Raw genomic sequence first — 16,469 nt, forward strand, 5'->3', positions numbered from 1 at the left:
TCAATGGGGTTTTTGCCTGGTAGGTTTTTGGGAGGGTTTGCACATGATCAGAAATAGATTGGCACTGAAGCTGACTTAAACACATCACAAAACCCACTATCTATGTGATAAAGGGAAACCAGTCATACAACAGCACTGAAAACACCAGTAGGAAAACAACAGACAGAATGAATGAAAACTCTCAGCCCTGTTCTTCTGATTATCAAGTTCAGAATATATGCCTTCTGTTGTTAATTTAGGTGTCAGAATTCAAAACATCAGGTCTTTTATCCAGTTTATGTAGTGTCTAGTGTCAGTTCAGCCAGCTCTACTTATGACTGGCTTAAAAAGGCAAACTTACACAGTAGCACATCCACAGGAGACATTTTATTCTGGAATAAGCCAACAAAAAGAAACAAAAATAAATATTGAATGACATTCTGAGCAAGTAATTATATTTTCAAACTCATATTCTTCCAAAACATAGCTGTAATTGATTCGAAGCCCATAGGTTCTCAGCTTTTGTTGCAAAATTTGTCCGGGAAGGAGAGATTCCTGCAAGGTCCCATGACAGAAAGCAATATTAGGACATTTCTATCTGTTCTTTGCATTATAGAAGATATTTTCCTCAGGGTTTGAAGGATATTGAGGGGTGACTTAGCAGTTATTGGTGGCAAGAGACGTAACATCGATAATTTTGTAGAGTGATATGGATGTAAGACCTGCAATTATATTATCTTCATATACAGATACACATACAAACATACTCTTTTACCTGGTCTGTTCTGACCTACAGGCTTTTAAGTGCAACTCAACCACACAAACCCCAGAAGGAAATTTTAAAATGCATAAGATTTTAGGAACGTTAAAAATGGTATATTTTTCTTTCTTCTACATGATTTTAAGAAATGCAATCTCAAAATTAGTGAAATCAAAATAAAGTACTTTTTGTTAGAAAACTTTCTTCATAGTGGGACAAAGATTGATCTTCTAGCCTTGATGGAAAAAATATTGAATGTTGGACTTCAGATCTTCATATACCACAGTATGCAGTTTGCATATACTGCAGAACCATTTCTTTTCTAGATTGCTTTTTTATGGAAATAAAAATTCTATGTAATTGATACTGCCCAGTGGCTTCAGCTGTGTTTGCCTCAGTTTGTTTTGATTTAGTTAATAGAATTTGTCCCTGTATTTCACATATTTGCTGATTCAAAAGCATTCCTTAAAATCACAGCACCATACATTTCAGGAGAACTTAATTTCTAAAGATGCTGATTATTATGATAAAGGTGACAACAACATGTGGTTGAATCCATAAACATGTTTTCACTGCTTAGGTACACAAAATGTCATTACTGTATGGATTACTCTCTGTACATGGTATCAGAAACGATTTTGAATGTCTTCTGGGGGATTTTTTTTAGAATGTATCTGAAACTTTTATTCATGAAAGTAACGTAAACTAGGCCAGATTTCCACAAGATCAAAAATGTATTCTGCAGTGTTCCAGAGTCATAGTTATATAAAAATAAAATGTATAAGAAGATATAGGAAATTATTTAGTTTTTAGACTGAGAACAGATGATCACTTTTAGGAGTTCCTGTTGTTATCAGGTTTGGGCACTTTTGCATTCTTAACTAGAACTATACGTTAAAAAAACCCCCACATTTTGTGTATTGACAATTCAGGAACATCAGAATTTCAAATGTGTTCCACTTATAGCAGTTCCTATTGTGGATAGATTTTCTGAAGTTACCAAGCTGTGCTTCTGAAAGTGTTATCTTATGTGCCAACAGTTTAAAGCATTAATTGATTTTTCTGGTTGTCCATTTGCAATATATTCTGTAGGTTGGAGAACAGTAGGAACATTTTCTCTGGCACCTTGTAGATTCTGATCAAGTTTGCTATATGCTCAGTGTGCTCAATACACTTGCTAAAATCTTATCAGATAATAATGAAATAACTAAAAAAGCAACTTAGTGTAGGTATCTAATTATCAAAGAAACATTATGGCAGGAAGACCTTTTATTAAGGGTAATGTGTGAAATAAGACAATATGAAGTCATACTAATAAGTCATTAATCCCCACAGAGCTAGTGAGAACAAGAAAATAGACTCAGACACTTGAAAGGTAAATTGACTTAGGCTAAATTACTGTGTATGAAATCTGATGAAACAGAAGACATGGATCTCATCTTAAAAAAAATGCTGAAACTGGGAGCTTGATTTCAAGATGAAAGTTCTTTTTTTGGTGGCTAACTGGAGTGTACGTTGTATTTCCTGGGCCCTTATTAAATTTCAAAAAAAACCCACTCTTGAAAGAGGATCCAAGATAAAGGAAAAAAGACCATTCTGCACACAGGGAATAAATGTCAGTTGTGTTCATTGGTGCAATTAGGCAAAACCACAAACGTTTCCAGCAAACTTTAATGTATGAAATTTGATATAGCATTATTTCTATAATAAAACCATCATTAAGTCAGTAATAAGATTCTCACAGCTTTTAAAAGGGAGAAACTATTCTAAAAAGTAGGGTATCTATTCACTAAGAACATTCTAGAAATACCTGAAGTGCAATGATTTAGATATTTCCACACAAATGCTTCTAAAGCACTGTTTTTTGTAGGAAATATATAATTATTTCTGTGGATAAATAATTATATATGTTACTGTCTTTATACCCTAAAGTTCATCATATGCAAAGTCCTTTTTCAGAACACACTAAAACTGAAAATACTTCCAAATAAGTGCACAAGAACTCAGCTGACAGTCATTTCTCCTACCCACCAGGTGCTTTTATATATTTGTCTTTCATCCATTTTCCAATATCACTTTGTCAAATTTAAAAGAAATATTTTAATTCAGTTGCAATAATAGTTCATTTAATGCATTTTACTTTCTGTGTTAAAAAGGTGAACAACAGCGATATACTGGTGAACTAAAAAAATGTTTAAAAATCTTTCAGATGTATTCATAGGATTTTATTAAAGTTCTCACCAAATTTAATGCTTTATTAGACTTTTACATTTTAATTGTTTAAAAGATTATAGCATAAAATATTACATCTAATGTGGAATTTAAACACAATTTGAGTGCAATTACTGTCTCCACAAGAAAAATGAGAAATCTTAGACCCCAGATTTTGCTTCCACCACCAGTGTGAGTGATTATATAGCATAAATAGTGACTTGAAAAGCTAAACTAAATACTGTCTTTTATCTGTGCATTTAGCTCATGTTAGCTGCAGTGGAAGTCCTTGGGGCAGAATTTGTTCTGGTATTTTCATTTTCCCTTTTTTTCAAAGTTAGCAAAGAAAGGAGAAGATAGGTGTTGGAATTAATTGATGAATGAAAGATGAGTGTTTGAAACTGGGATACATTCTATGATGAGAGCCTCTTTGGATTAGTTCCTCTCTGTTGAAGCAGAAAGTTTACTGCCCATCTCTTTCTGAAACTGCAGAATGGTTTTAGTCTGGCTTTAAGTTGAAAAGGAAGTGGATAATATTACCTGCATGTCCACCTACTATCATAAGGCAGAATTTAGAGCTCTGGAATAAGAGAGAAATAGGAACAGCATGAGGAGGAAGCAAGACTTACAGTAAATTATACCAAGATTGCTGTAGTGATCTGTGCAGTAAACCTTTATTTTCCTTGAGTTTGTGTGCCTGATTGGTAGCTGGTTGTTTTACACTGGGGAGAAGTGGAGCGTTCTTCTGGTACTTCAAAGTGAGCAACCCTGTGAGTACTATTGGTTGCAATGCCACCATGGTAAATTAGATTATTAATTACATTTATTGGTATTAAATTAGTCAGGACATGCATTTGATACAACTGTGAGCATGGAAGGAAATCTGTTACTTTCTGTATAAAGTAATATTATTAAACCCAAGATTTGGAAAACGACATAATGGTACTCTCTCAAGCTGTGCCCCTACATAAGCACTATGATACAGACTGGTAGAATAGAGTTTTGCTTACAGTGGCATGAAGATTTTGAAAGTCAAATGATGCCTCATCTCCCTGAGCTGGAAACCTCTTCCACCTGGAATTGTTCTTCACTGAAGAAGTGTGTGGGTATGTGGATAGGAAATGGTGACACCAAAAAGGTGATTTCCCTCAAAACAATATGTCACTCACAGGGAAGGAAGCAGACTGGGGACCCTCTCTCTGCTTTCTTGCACAAGGAATGAAATAGTTGCTGGTGTTGACATTTAAATTATCATCATCATTGACATATTTTTGATAGAGATGAGGAGACCTGGTAATAATTCAGATTCACTGCACACAGTGCTCTGAATCCCATATAAACAACTCTATGCTGCTGTTGTTCAATCACATTTTTAGCTTTTCTTCGCAAACATCACCAAGATCTGTCTAAACCACTCAGGAAATGCCACTATTCTGTGGATCCCAGGCACATGAGAAGATCAGAAGAGATAGTTGTCCCATCTTGTTATTCCTTTTTTAAGCGTTTTGCTGGAGCTGACTTGCTCAGTTATTTCTGCACATCCCGTAGTCTTACTGAATTTTGTAAATTGGTGCAGGACCAAATTGATGTTGAATCTCATCATCACCCGGCAATTTTTTAAATCCTAGAACCAGCTCATATTTCTTTGGGGTGCAATTTAATCATGCATATTTTCTTTTTACAAGTGCTTTCCTTTCTTCCGAATATGGCTTTGCCTTGATGTATGCATTTTATTTGATTTACTGTTGGATCATTAACTTTGATTCATGCAATAAATTGTTAATAGCGCAGGATTTTCTGCTTTTGCTGAAACATTGAATTTTCTATACTTTTGTGGTTGCTAACCTTTTGAGTGACTTTTTTGTTATGTATGGAACTAACTTCAGTGGTTTGCTGTGCCTTTTTAGTTGGGCACTTTGTACAGGCTGGTAACTTTCTTTTCATTGCTTTTGATGTGCAGGACTTTGGGACAGAATGCAGATAATGAAAGAAATTACGATCTGGAAAATGATGTGAACTTGGCCAAGTCTCTTCAGCAATATCTTAAATATCTTGGTATTCTCTCCCAGTCTGCAGCTACAAATTTGTATCCAAGGAAGATGAATGACAAAGCTTCTGTCAAGGTGGTATTTTTAATGTGGTTCCTACATTCTGTGATTTTGGCTTCCTTCTTTTAATTCTCCTTATTTCTCAATTTTCCCTTCTGTCTCAAGACCAGCCATTGTTTCTTACTGCCTCCTCCAATTGATTATCATAACTGCACTAACCAAGTTCTCTCCAAATGAGTTGAGTCAGATTCAGCATTGTAAATGGTATAGTTCTTCTAATCTAGAGCATTTTACTTAATTAAGGATGGATTGTATGTGAGGAAGGAGGAAGAGTGAGATAAAGGTAGTAACATCTTCACTGGCAGATCTGAAAGCTTTCTTACACCATCTGAAACTGCTCCTCTCCAAAAAGCTGGCTGAACTATGCTGTGAATTCTTGCTGGTCTTTATGGTGCTCAGAGTACAATTAATATAATCTTTGACCAGATTTTGATAACGGATCTTATGAATTGTGCCTCAACGTTTCCTACTTCTTATTGATCATAAAGGAAGCCTGTTGTGACCAGTTAAGGTTCATATGTATACATTATAAATATACGGATAAATAGGAAGGTAAATCAGAGTCATTGAATCTTGAGTACTGGCTATGTTAAAAAAAAACACAAATGCCTATTTGAGAACTAAATTTTCTTCTTTCCTAGAGAAAATCTGTCTTGCTCTAAATTTAATAAATTTATAAAAATAATTGGATGAAGGGGTTGCATATGACAGGCCCTTATAACCCTATATCTTTTGCTCAAAAAATGTGTCTATCCAAAATGCTCTATTATTTTAAATAGGCTGCTATTATAATGATCCTTTCAAAAAATCTGTATGTGCTATTTGCATGAATACAGTGTGAATGCAACAACCTTAGCTAAAAAATATACTGAAGTTTTAGTTAAAAAATCAGGTGAGGAAAGTAGTATCAAATCCAAACTACTAGTTTTTTCCAGGAACTAACTCAGAGACACAGAACTGCTGCAGTGTATCTGCAACAGCAACTCCCAACAGCAGTATCAGATGTATCAACTATTTAGTCATGGTATTACTGAAATGTTAATATTCTTGTCAGAAGCTACAAGTTTCTTATTTCACTGATTGGCATACATAACACTTATGATTTATGGTGAATGTCATTAGGTGTACATCTGGGGTAAGAGAAACTTGCAGGCAGAGGCAAGGCAGCTTTGGAGATGGATGAATGACCACCTTCATGGTACTTTTCCTCCACTCTCTACTCATGGGTGCTGACTGCGATGAGGATGCCCTGCTTTGAATCACTGGCTTTCAGAGACAAGAAAACTTGCTCAAGAAGTATTTCAGTGGGTCTGGTGCTGTCACGCAAGTTCATAAATAATCCATATGGCTGAGACCTTCTGTGGGGAAGCCTGCTGTGATAACACCACCCACCAACCTTATCAAGTGTTGCCATGGAGATGGGTACTCTGAAGCCTGGGGGAGTGGGATAAAGAAGAGAAAATCTGGAAATGAAGCACGTATAGGAGCAAACTGTACACTTCTGTTTACTAAGGAGCATTTTGAAACAACAGATATTGAGTCAGATTTACCTATAATTTAAAATAAATTAAAAAATAGAAAAATTATCTTAAAAATTAGTAATCAGTCATGAATTTTAAATTATCCTGGAGACATTTCCCTATCCTCTACATATCAAATGCAACTGCTATTCTTTAAAAAGAAAGAAGAGGGACACTGTATTTGTACCTTGATTCATTGGGTCAGTAATGGAATAACATTTAAACAAAAGAGAAACCAGGATTTTTATTACTCCAGGAGGCAGAAAAAATGTAAAATTCAACAATTTGAAAAGAGTAGGAAGGAAAGTAACTGCAAGAGCTGCATGTGATGTGGTCATACCACTTGAAATTGAAAATGGCTATCTTATGCACTTTAATTGCATGCTTTTGTATTTCATATATGGATAAATTACAAGCTACATTAAATAATTGTAGCAAGATCTTACCTTTCTAACTTTCTTGCACTTTTCTGATAAAAAAGGATAAGATAGAGGTACTTTACCCTACTTAAACAGAATTAAAGCTTTTGAGCCTTCACCCTTCTTAAAAATAATTTTCTTTCAAGTATATATTTACCTCTGTCACTTCATTCTTGCTGTCAGGGAGCAGGAGATGCAACATGACTATGGTTGCTTTGATACCTGACCTGCTATGAAGTATAGCTGAATCGTGCAGAAATATAGTGCTTCTAGGCAGACTTCCTGGGTGGATTCTGATTTGTTCCAAAACTGTCATCAGAGGACTCTGTCCAAGAGTAAGACAAAGAAAGAAAAAAGACAAAGAGGCTTTAAAATATTTGTTATACTCCAAAAGTGTTATTTAGTATTTTAACATAAACATTTTTAATCAAACTACTTTGCAAACTTTTGGTCTTTATTTTCTTACTATCTTCCACATGTATTATCAGAATAAAACTACAGAGCTTCAACATTACCAAGTAGACAGCACACATACAGTTATGCATAAAGTTGTAAATTAAGACATGGCAAAACCTAAAACAGTAACTCTTTTCCTATTTCCCTTGCTCAAACAACTGTCAGCTTGAGGCTTGATACAACAGTGACAAAAATAACACTATTAAACTTAAATCATATGATGGTCCAAAATTCCTGTAATGTCTGCCATTTATTGCGAGAGCTTCTTTGAGAGATTTTTGAAGCACTTGATGTTCATCACTAACTTAGAATTTTTTCTCAGTATTTAGACAGTATCTACTGCAGGCTGTAATCTAGCCAGTTGATAATGATGCTGCCAGTGGATAATAAATAGCAGTAAATCAGAAGATTTGGTGGGTCTGTTTGCTGAGGATTACAGTTGTAAAGAATATTTCACTGTAGTTCAGCTGGAAAGAGTTGTTCAGAAAATGGGCACTTGGTGGCATTTGTTACTTAAGCATTAGCTAGTGGGTGTTGGGTTTGGTTTTTTTGTCCCCCACTTGGGCTTAATGAAGGTTTTACCATTCACAAAATGCTGCATTATCAGCTTTTGTAATTCCTTTCTAGCAAACCTGGACTTAATATGGAAAATAACATGTAGCCAGGCTCATACACATAATGAGAAAAATTGGTTTATCTTATCTACTGAGGCAAGAAATACAGAGACTTCAGATCATGTGTGAATTCCCCTGCTCTTCTCCCTTCCAGTTAGAACAAACCCCTGTCATAGAAAAAAAAAGCAAAACCCTGAAAAAAACACTGCACTGTTGACATTCCTGCAGAAACTGAGAAGCAGAGTTTTGTTGGGTTTGAAGGGACAGCGCATAGCTGATGTTACTAAAGCTAGTCAGCTGTAAAAGGAGAGCTCCCTTGCTTTGCTGCTGATGGGAGCCCTGCTGGTGAGCTCTGTGTGAGTGTTTGCATAGCAGGGGCATGTGGGAAGCCTTGAGGAAATGTTTAAATAAAGGAGGTGGAAAAAGAAAAAAATAGCTATGTCCACAGTGGCTGTTACAACAAAGCAAAAAAGGAGAGACAGCAAAAATGATCGGTATGGAAACAAGTACTCCTGTTGTCTACTTCTCACCAGCCATTAGCCGAGGCATTGAGGAATGACCTTACATTATAGTATTTTAAGTCCAAATGCCTATAGTTGAATAGTTACAGGAGATTTCAATTATACTGTTTTCATCTGACCAAAAGTAATTTTTTACTCATCACAGAAAGAGAAAAGATTAGAAATGTCATCCAAAAGTACTTAAAAGTTTCAAAATCAGAAGAAAATACAAATAACTCACCTGGAACTGCTTTATTTTTCCTTGAACTAGCTATCATTTTCACCTATTCTCTTGCCTTCTGGTAGCCTGACTTGTGAATTTTTTAATGCCTCAGGCTGGCAAAATTGCACTGCTTTTGTAAAAAAACTGTATAACACTGCACTGGGCTCATTTCAGACACAGTGGCTATAGCACACAGCAATCGCATCCAGCACACCTCATGGTCAGGCACTCTCTTCCTCACCCTTCTGATCTCCCAGCTCCATGCTGGGACTGGACACTCCATTAGCTCCTCTGGGAACCCTTCTGGACAAACTACAGGAATAAGAAAGTTGCCCACTACACTTGTGTTAGTGCTGCATTTCTTGTAGCAGGGGTCTCTGTTTTACAGTTTAGGTTTTATGGCTAGAAGATTTGTGTAATTGCTCTTATTCTTTCCCCCTGACTTGGCCTCTGAGGTCTTCAGATATGGGTCCTACCTGCTGCTAAGGTCTTCCTCAGGCTGGTGTGCCATTCAGGTGATAGTATGTAGTATAGGGAGAAAGAGAAAATTATCTGAGTCCTCAGGAAGATTAATCCATTTTTTGCTGCTTCTGTTTCTTTAGTTTTTAATTACTTACATTGCTTACATTTTCAAGGTAGACTTTATGTATAAATATTGTGATTGCAGAAATCTCTGAGTCTTAGGTATTATAAATTTTAAAGCAAAGAGTTTGGGAAAAAAAAGAATCTTTACATCAAAGAAGTCACTAATATAGCTAAAGGTTATAGTTGGGGAAACTGGTTAACGGGTTAGGGATACAAGTAGTGTTCTCCTCCATCCCTTCAGTTACGGGGATGGATGAAGAAGATTACAGGAGAACTCAACAGATGAACTTGTGGCTCTGAGACTGGTGTTACTGTCAGGGCTTTGGATTTTTCAGTCATGGGTTAGTATACAGGACGCCAGACCTTTTGGCATCAGATGGGATGCACCTGTCCCAGAGGGGGAAAGGGACCTTGGGGCAGGAGTTAGCTGGGCTCATTGAGAGAGTTTTAAACTAGATTTGAAGGGGGAAAGGGACAAAACTGGAACTTCCAGACATAAGCCCCAGGGTAGATTACCAGAGTTTGTGGGCTGTTGTGCCAGCGATGACCCTCACCCTGCTATCCCAGTGGAGGCAAGGGATGGAGACATGCAGCACAACAAAGATGCAAGGGATATTGATGGATCAGTAACTGCGGTAACACCTGTGAAAGGTCAGGCTGGAGTTAGGACCTCTAAATGTGAAAAGGTGCTGGGGACATCAGCCCAACTGAAGTGCATGTATGTTACCAATGGGTAACAAACAGGAGGAGCTTGAAGCCATGATGAAACAGGAAAATTATGATGTAGTGATTATTACAGAAACATGGTGGGATGTCTCCCATGACTGGAGTGCACCAGTTGATGGCTACAAGCTCTTTAGGAGGGATAGACAAGGAAGGAGAGGCGGTGGGGTGTGCTGTATGTTAGTGACTGTTATGATTGCTTCAAGCACAAGTAAAGACAGGGTGGAATGTCTTTGCATTAGAATCGGGGGAAGGCCAACAGGGCAGATGTTGTAGTAGGAGTCTACTATAGGCCACCCACCCAGGACAGAGAGGTGGATGAAATATTCTATAGGTACTTAGGAGAAATCTCACAATCGCTTGCCCTTGTTCTTGTGAGAGACTTCAATTTCCCAGACATCTGCTGGAAATACAACACAACAGAGCGGGACAGTCCCAGAGATTCCTGGAATGTGTGGCAGATAACTTCCTGACACAGCTGGTGAGTGAACCGACCAGAGAAGGTGCCCTGCTGGATCTCCTCTTTGTGAACAAAGAAGGACTGGTGGATGATGTGGCAGTTGGAGGCCGACTAGGGCACAGCGATCATGAAATAACAGAGTTCTCTATTCGTAGAGAGGCCAGGAGAGGGGGCAGCAGAACTGACATCCTGGACTTCCAAAGGGCTGACTTTGTCTTGTTTAGGCACCTGCTTGACAGTCCTGAAGGGTATAGGGGTCCAGGAAGGCTGGGCACTCTTTAAGAAAGAAGTGTTAATGGCACAGGAGCAGGTGGTCCCCAGGTGCTGTAAGAGAAGCCAGTCACAAAGAAGACCACCCTGGCTAAACAGGGAGCTTTGGCTGCAACTCAGGGAGAAAGGGAGAGTTTACGGCCTTTGGAAGAAGGGGCTAGTGCCTCACAATGATTACAAAGATGCTGTGAGGCTATGCAGGGTGGAAATCAGGAGGTCTAAAGCCCAGTTAGAAATTAATCTGGCTTCAGCAATCAAGGATAACAACAAATGTTTCTATAAGTATGTCAGCAGCAAAAGAAAGACCAGGGAGAGCCTCCATCCCCTGATAGAAACAGGAGGAAACATGGTAACAAGTGATGAGGAAAAGGCTGAGGTGCTTAATGCCTTCTTTGCCTCAGTCTTTAATAACAAGACTAGTTGTACTGAGGGAATCCAGCCTCCTCAGCCAGAAGACAGAGACTGGGAGAACGACCCCCCCGCATTCCAGGAGGAGATAGTCAGTGACCTGCTGCATCACGTAGACATACACAAGTCTATGGGACCAGATGGGATAAACCCAAGAGTGCTGAAGGAGGTGGCTGGGGTGCTTGCCAAGCTGCTTTCCATCATTTACCAGCAGTCCTGGCTGACCAGGGAGGTCCCGACAGATTAGAAATTGGCCAATGTGATGCCCATATATAAGAAGGGTTGGAAGGATGATCCAGGAAATTATAGGCATGTCAGCTTGACTTCAGTGCCTGGGAAGCTGATGGAGCAGCTCATCCTGAGTACCATCATACAGCACATGCGGGACAACCAGATGATCAGGCCCAGTCAGCATGGGTTTATGAAAGGCAGGTCCTGCTTGACAAACCTGATCTCCTTCTACGACAGGGCAACCTGCTTATTGGATGAGGGAAAGGCTGTGGATGTTGTTTACCCTGACTTTAGTAAGGCCTTTGACACTGTTTCCCACAGCATTCTCCTGGCAAAACTGGCTGCTCAAGGCTTGGATGGGCACACGCTTCGCTGGGTAGAAAACTCGCTGGATGGCCGGGCCCAAAGAGTTGTGGTGGATGGAGTTAAATCCAGTTGGCGGCCGGTCACAAATGGTGTCCCCCAGGGCTCGGTTTTGGGGCCACTCCTGTTTAAAAACTTTATTGATGATCTAGACGAGGGGATCAAGTGCACCCTCAGTAAGTTTGCAGATGACACCAAGTTGGGTGGGAGTGTTGATCTGCTCGAGGGTAGGGAGGCTCTGCAGAGAGATCTGGACAGGCTGGAGCGATGGGCTGAGGCCAACTGTAGGAGCTTCAATAAGGCCAAATGCCGGGTGCTGCACTTTGGCCACAACAACCCCCAGCAGTGCTACAGGCTTGGGGAGGAGTGGCTGGAGAGCTGCCAGTCAGAGAGGGACCTGGGGGTGTTGATTGACAGCCGGCTGAACATGAGCCAGCAGTGTGCCCAGGTGGCCAAGAAAGCCAATGGTATCCTGGCTTGTATCAGAAATAGCATGGCCAGCAGGGACAGGGAAGTGATCTTACCCCTGTACTCAGCACTGGTGAGGCCGCACCTCGATTCCTGTGTTCAGTTTTGGGCCCCTCACTACAAAAAGGACATTGAATTACTCGAGCGTGTCCAGAGAAGGACAACGAAGCTGGTGAAGGGTCTGGAGCACATGTCGTACGAGGAGCGGCTGAGGGAACTGGGGTTGTTTAGCCTGGAGAAGAGGAGGCTGAGGGGAGACCTCATCGCCCTCTACAACTACCTGAAAGGAGGTTGCAGAGAGCTGGGGATGAGTCTCTTTAGCCAAGTAACAAGCGATAAGACAAGAGGTAATGGCCTCAAGTTGCGCCAGGGAAGGTTTAGACTGGATATTAGGAAGCATTTCTTTACAGAACGGGTTGTTAGGTGTTGGAATGGGCTGCCCAGGGAGGTGGTGGAGTCCCCATCCCTGGAGGTGTTTAAGAGTCAAGTTGACATAGCGCTGAGGGATATGGTGTAGTTGGGAACTGTCAGTGTTAGGTTAATGGTTGGACTGGATGATCTTCAAGGTCTTTTCCAACCTAGATGATTCGGTGATTCTGTATTGCAGAATCATGAAGGGAAAAGAAACAGATAAGATGACTGGTTAACGATAGTTGTACAGCTTGTTGTTGTTAGATCCACAGTACGGTGGCGCTGAAAGGGGAGGAGGTGCAAAGAAAAAATGTTGTGTCAGTTTGCTGGAGTTTAGAAAGGTACCGAGGTTAGACAAGGCATTTGGTAAAGCTTATATTTTAGTCCTCGGTACAAAAAGGAACCTTGCACCTATTTTCCCCTTTCATATTCAGGGAAGAGTACTCATAGCTTTGCTGGGTTGAAAATCAATTGTTCAGTGCTTTTTAATCAATCTCCTGGAAGAACTTGGATGTGTGATAATTATTAAAAATATTATTATTTATTTTAGACGATCTGAGTGCATAAGTGCTCAAAGACATACTCTGAATTTATCTGCAAATAATAATTACTGTGATTAGCTAGTAAGAAATTATTCAGTCATTGCTCATTTTAATCTGGAGCTTTAATTCAAAAAAGTGGGACACATTTATCTAACACTGATTAAAATACAGTACTGAATGAAGATCATCAGAAATTGATTTGATGGCTGACTGCTGAAAAGTCAAAAACCTTTCTGCAATGTATATATTTAAACTCTGCTTATATAAATGTAAAATATAATATTTCATATATGTGGGATTATGTATAAATAAGAAAAATGTAATTCACCCTGTGCGTAAACACTTTCATAAAAATATCAGGAATAATTGATAAAGGAGTGTCTCCCTGAAGCTACAGAATTGCCTATCAGCATATCTACAACAACCATTAGAGTAATATCGGAACATCTCAGAAGCGTTGATGTATTTATTCACCTAATGCCATTACAAAGTAGGGAAGAACTAATACTCCTACTCCACAGACAGGTTAGATAGCTTTTCTGAGGTCATGCAATATTTTTTGGTAGAGAAAATAATTTTTTGGTTAGAGACTAAATGTTAAGCCTCAAATCCCAGAAAATATTTAATCTTTTGGATCATTCTCCCCTCCATGGCTCTTTTCAGTAAAATAGAAACATGAAAGTCCTCTTAAAAAGAAAAAAACAAAACAACACCAAACCCCACCAAACAAAACCCTGTAGGCACTGGAATAGAATTCATTTGGCCAAATACAGATGTTTGTATTGGTGCTTGTCAGGCTAAACTCATTTTATGATAAGTGAAGAGAAAAAAGGAATTTCCAAGTTATGATCCATCCATTCTAATTTAAATATATAAAATATGACATTGTAAATTGTATCCTGTTGGCCATCCTGCATGGATCTGGTATAGATTGGGATTTTTTCTGGGAGGACTGGTACCCATACATTTGCAGATCTAACAGAATTGTGGCTACAAAGCTTAGTAAAATTACAGTCAGGTTGTTTGCAGCATAAATACACAGTCTGGTGATCTAATGTAACCTGTGATTTAATTTTTGAATTAATAACTTGGAAAGTGAAGATTCTAGTGCCAGTATCATGCTTCAAGTCTTAGACCTAACACCTACCTTTACTTATAACTTATCAATTTATGTACGATGTAGTGACAGAATTCCCACATTTAACATAGAAATCACTGTTTCCCTTATCACACAGCTATCTTACAGAGACTAATTATTTGTATAATGATTTGAAAATACAAGTGCTGTAGAAATGGTATTATAAATGATGTGTGTCAAGTCTGGAGGCTTATTTCAAAGGGCAATTAATTAATTTCTAGTAATTCCCAGATGAAACATAGATTGATAGTTTTAAAATCTCAAATACTGACTGGACAAAAAGATTTCCTTCTTTTTTAGATCCCACCCCTTCAAAGTCAACTGTTTTTTGCAAATACGATGTGTTTGGAGTTTTTGTTTCTGTCATTTCTCCTGCAAGCTTGCTATTTGTCTTGCAAATATTCATGCACTGTACTTCTGTACACTGGGCTCAGTAAATAGAAGATGATGGAGCTGGTACAAATTTTAAAGTGTGTTCCATATCTATATTTAGGGTAGAGTTCACAAAAGTTCAAACTTATTTTATCTAACCTCTGTGTGAGTGTGCTGGTGTGTATACATTTCAGGACAGTGAAACAACTGTTTTTATGAGGGGAAAAAACCTCACCTTACTTGAAGCGGTTGGTTGGTTGCTTTCAATGGGGTTGTAAAGCTGTGTTTTAGACTGGATCCTGCAGATCTCTATTCACTTGCATTCCTTTGGGTAAAGCTATTCTATAGATTCGTATGTTAGAGTTATAAATATATTGAATTGGTGCTAATGTGCTCAACTTTTGGCAGATGAAGATCTTCATGTTTCTATGTAAATCATCTTTAGATAATGAGTTAGCTCAATATACCAGCATATGCCTACAGAAAATGTGTTTAAACATAATTCACTGAAACCTTAAGTAACAGACTTATTGACATACGAGCAAACTGTTCTCAGCCAAGGGAAGCTGAGATACCCTGGTAGATCTATCAGCACTGATTGCCATGCTGCACAATTTCTACCATCCACTGGGGGCTGACTTACTTTTTGGTTCCTGTTGGTAATGTTAGGGAGCTTCTGAACGCAGTAGCCTGACACATAAAGCTGCCTCAGGTCTGTGTCTCCACATCTAGCCAGTAGCCACGTGGAGCAGGTGCTGCCAATAGGTACCATGGCACCCATGAGCTGACTCGAGTTACTGGCATTCAGACTACCATACACACACACGCAAATAGAGCTTCTCACGCAGAAGTACAGTTAGAAATTGAGTTTATTGAGAAGACAGAACAGACTGTGATGATCAGACACAAGGCGTGATCAGACAAGTATACTGGCCAGCCTGCTTAGATGCTACTGGTCCCTTTTACTCCCTTTTCCTGCTATTTTACCACAGCTGTTTCCCAATCCACCTTGATCCTCCCTCTCTGGTCCTTTCTCTAAACATCCCATAATATGCCTTGTACAATGACAAGATGCTCTTCTTGGCATCCCATAAGGAGTCCCATACCCCTGCAGGCAGTAACCCCCTCAATCTGCAGGGTGATCTGGAAAGCTTCTTCCACCAACCCATGTGGTGAATGGCACTCCTGGACATTGTGGCTGATGGCTTGCCATGATGGCCTGGGGAGGAGCTGGGGCAGGGGCCTCTTGGAATCAATCATGTTATTGGGGTTTATCCACACATCATTTTTCTCTCTGCACATTTCATTGTGTGGAGACAAGCCAGGTTGTCATGTAACCTGATGTGTAAAACTAACTTTTTTTTTTTTATGAGCTAATGATGAGTGCTGAGGAAAGATCATCCAGCACTCCTACACTAAAGGAAACTTTGTTTTAACCCATAAGATGGAAATTTGTCAGAAACAGAGAACAACCAGGGATTACTTATGAAGACTAAAGTTAGTGAGTTCCTCAGCAGTATAAGAAACGGCAATGATAAAAATTATTCATACAGTAGAGTCTGGTGGAGAAGGTTGAAGGGTATGCATGCAGCTAAGATCATCCCAAAGGAGATCTAGAATGGCTGGGAACATCTGAGACTTAAAAGTGAATCTATAAATATATATGAATCTACAAACTTAAAAGTGTTTCTATAAATTCGTTAACAAC

At 39.0% G+C, this 16,469-nt stretch overlaps 1 protein-coding gene across 3 annotated transcripts in view; it reads left to right on the forward strand.

The window, feature by feature from the left end:
- Window positions 1-16,469, forward strand: part of PTPRN2 (protein tyrosine phosphatase receptor type N2) — a 691,070-nt gene that overhangs the window by 241,990 nt on the left and 432,611 nt on the right. For all 3 annotated transcript variants that reach the window (XM_074868529.1, XM_074868546.1, XM_074868538.1), the window contains one exon: window positions 4,911-5,073. In XM_074868529.1, coding sequence (XP_074724630.1) covers window positions 4,911-5,073 — 163 coding nt within the window. The remainder of the gene's footprint in view (window positions 1-4,910; window positions 5,074-16,469) is intronic.

This window comes from Strix uralensis, chromosome 1 (assembly GCF_047716275.1).
Source record: "Strix uralensis isolate ZFMK-TIS-50842 chromosome 1, bStrUra1, whole genome shotgun sequence".
Taxonomy (NCBI): domain Eukaryota; kingdom Metazoa; phylum Chordata; class Aves; order Strigiformes; family Strigidae; genus Strix; species Strix uralensis.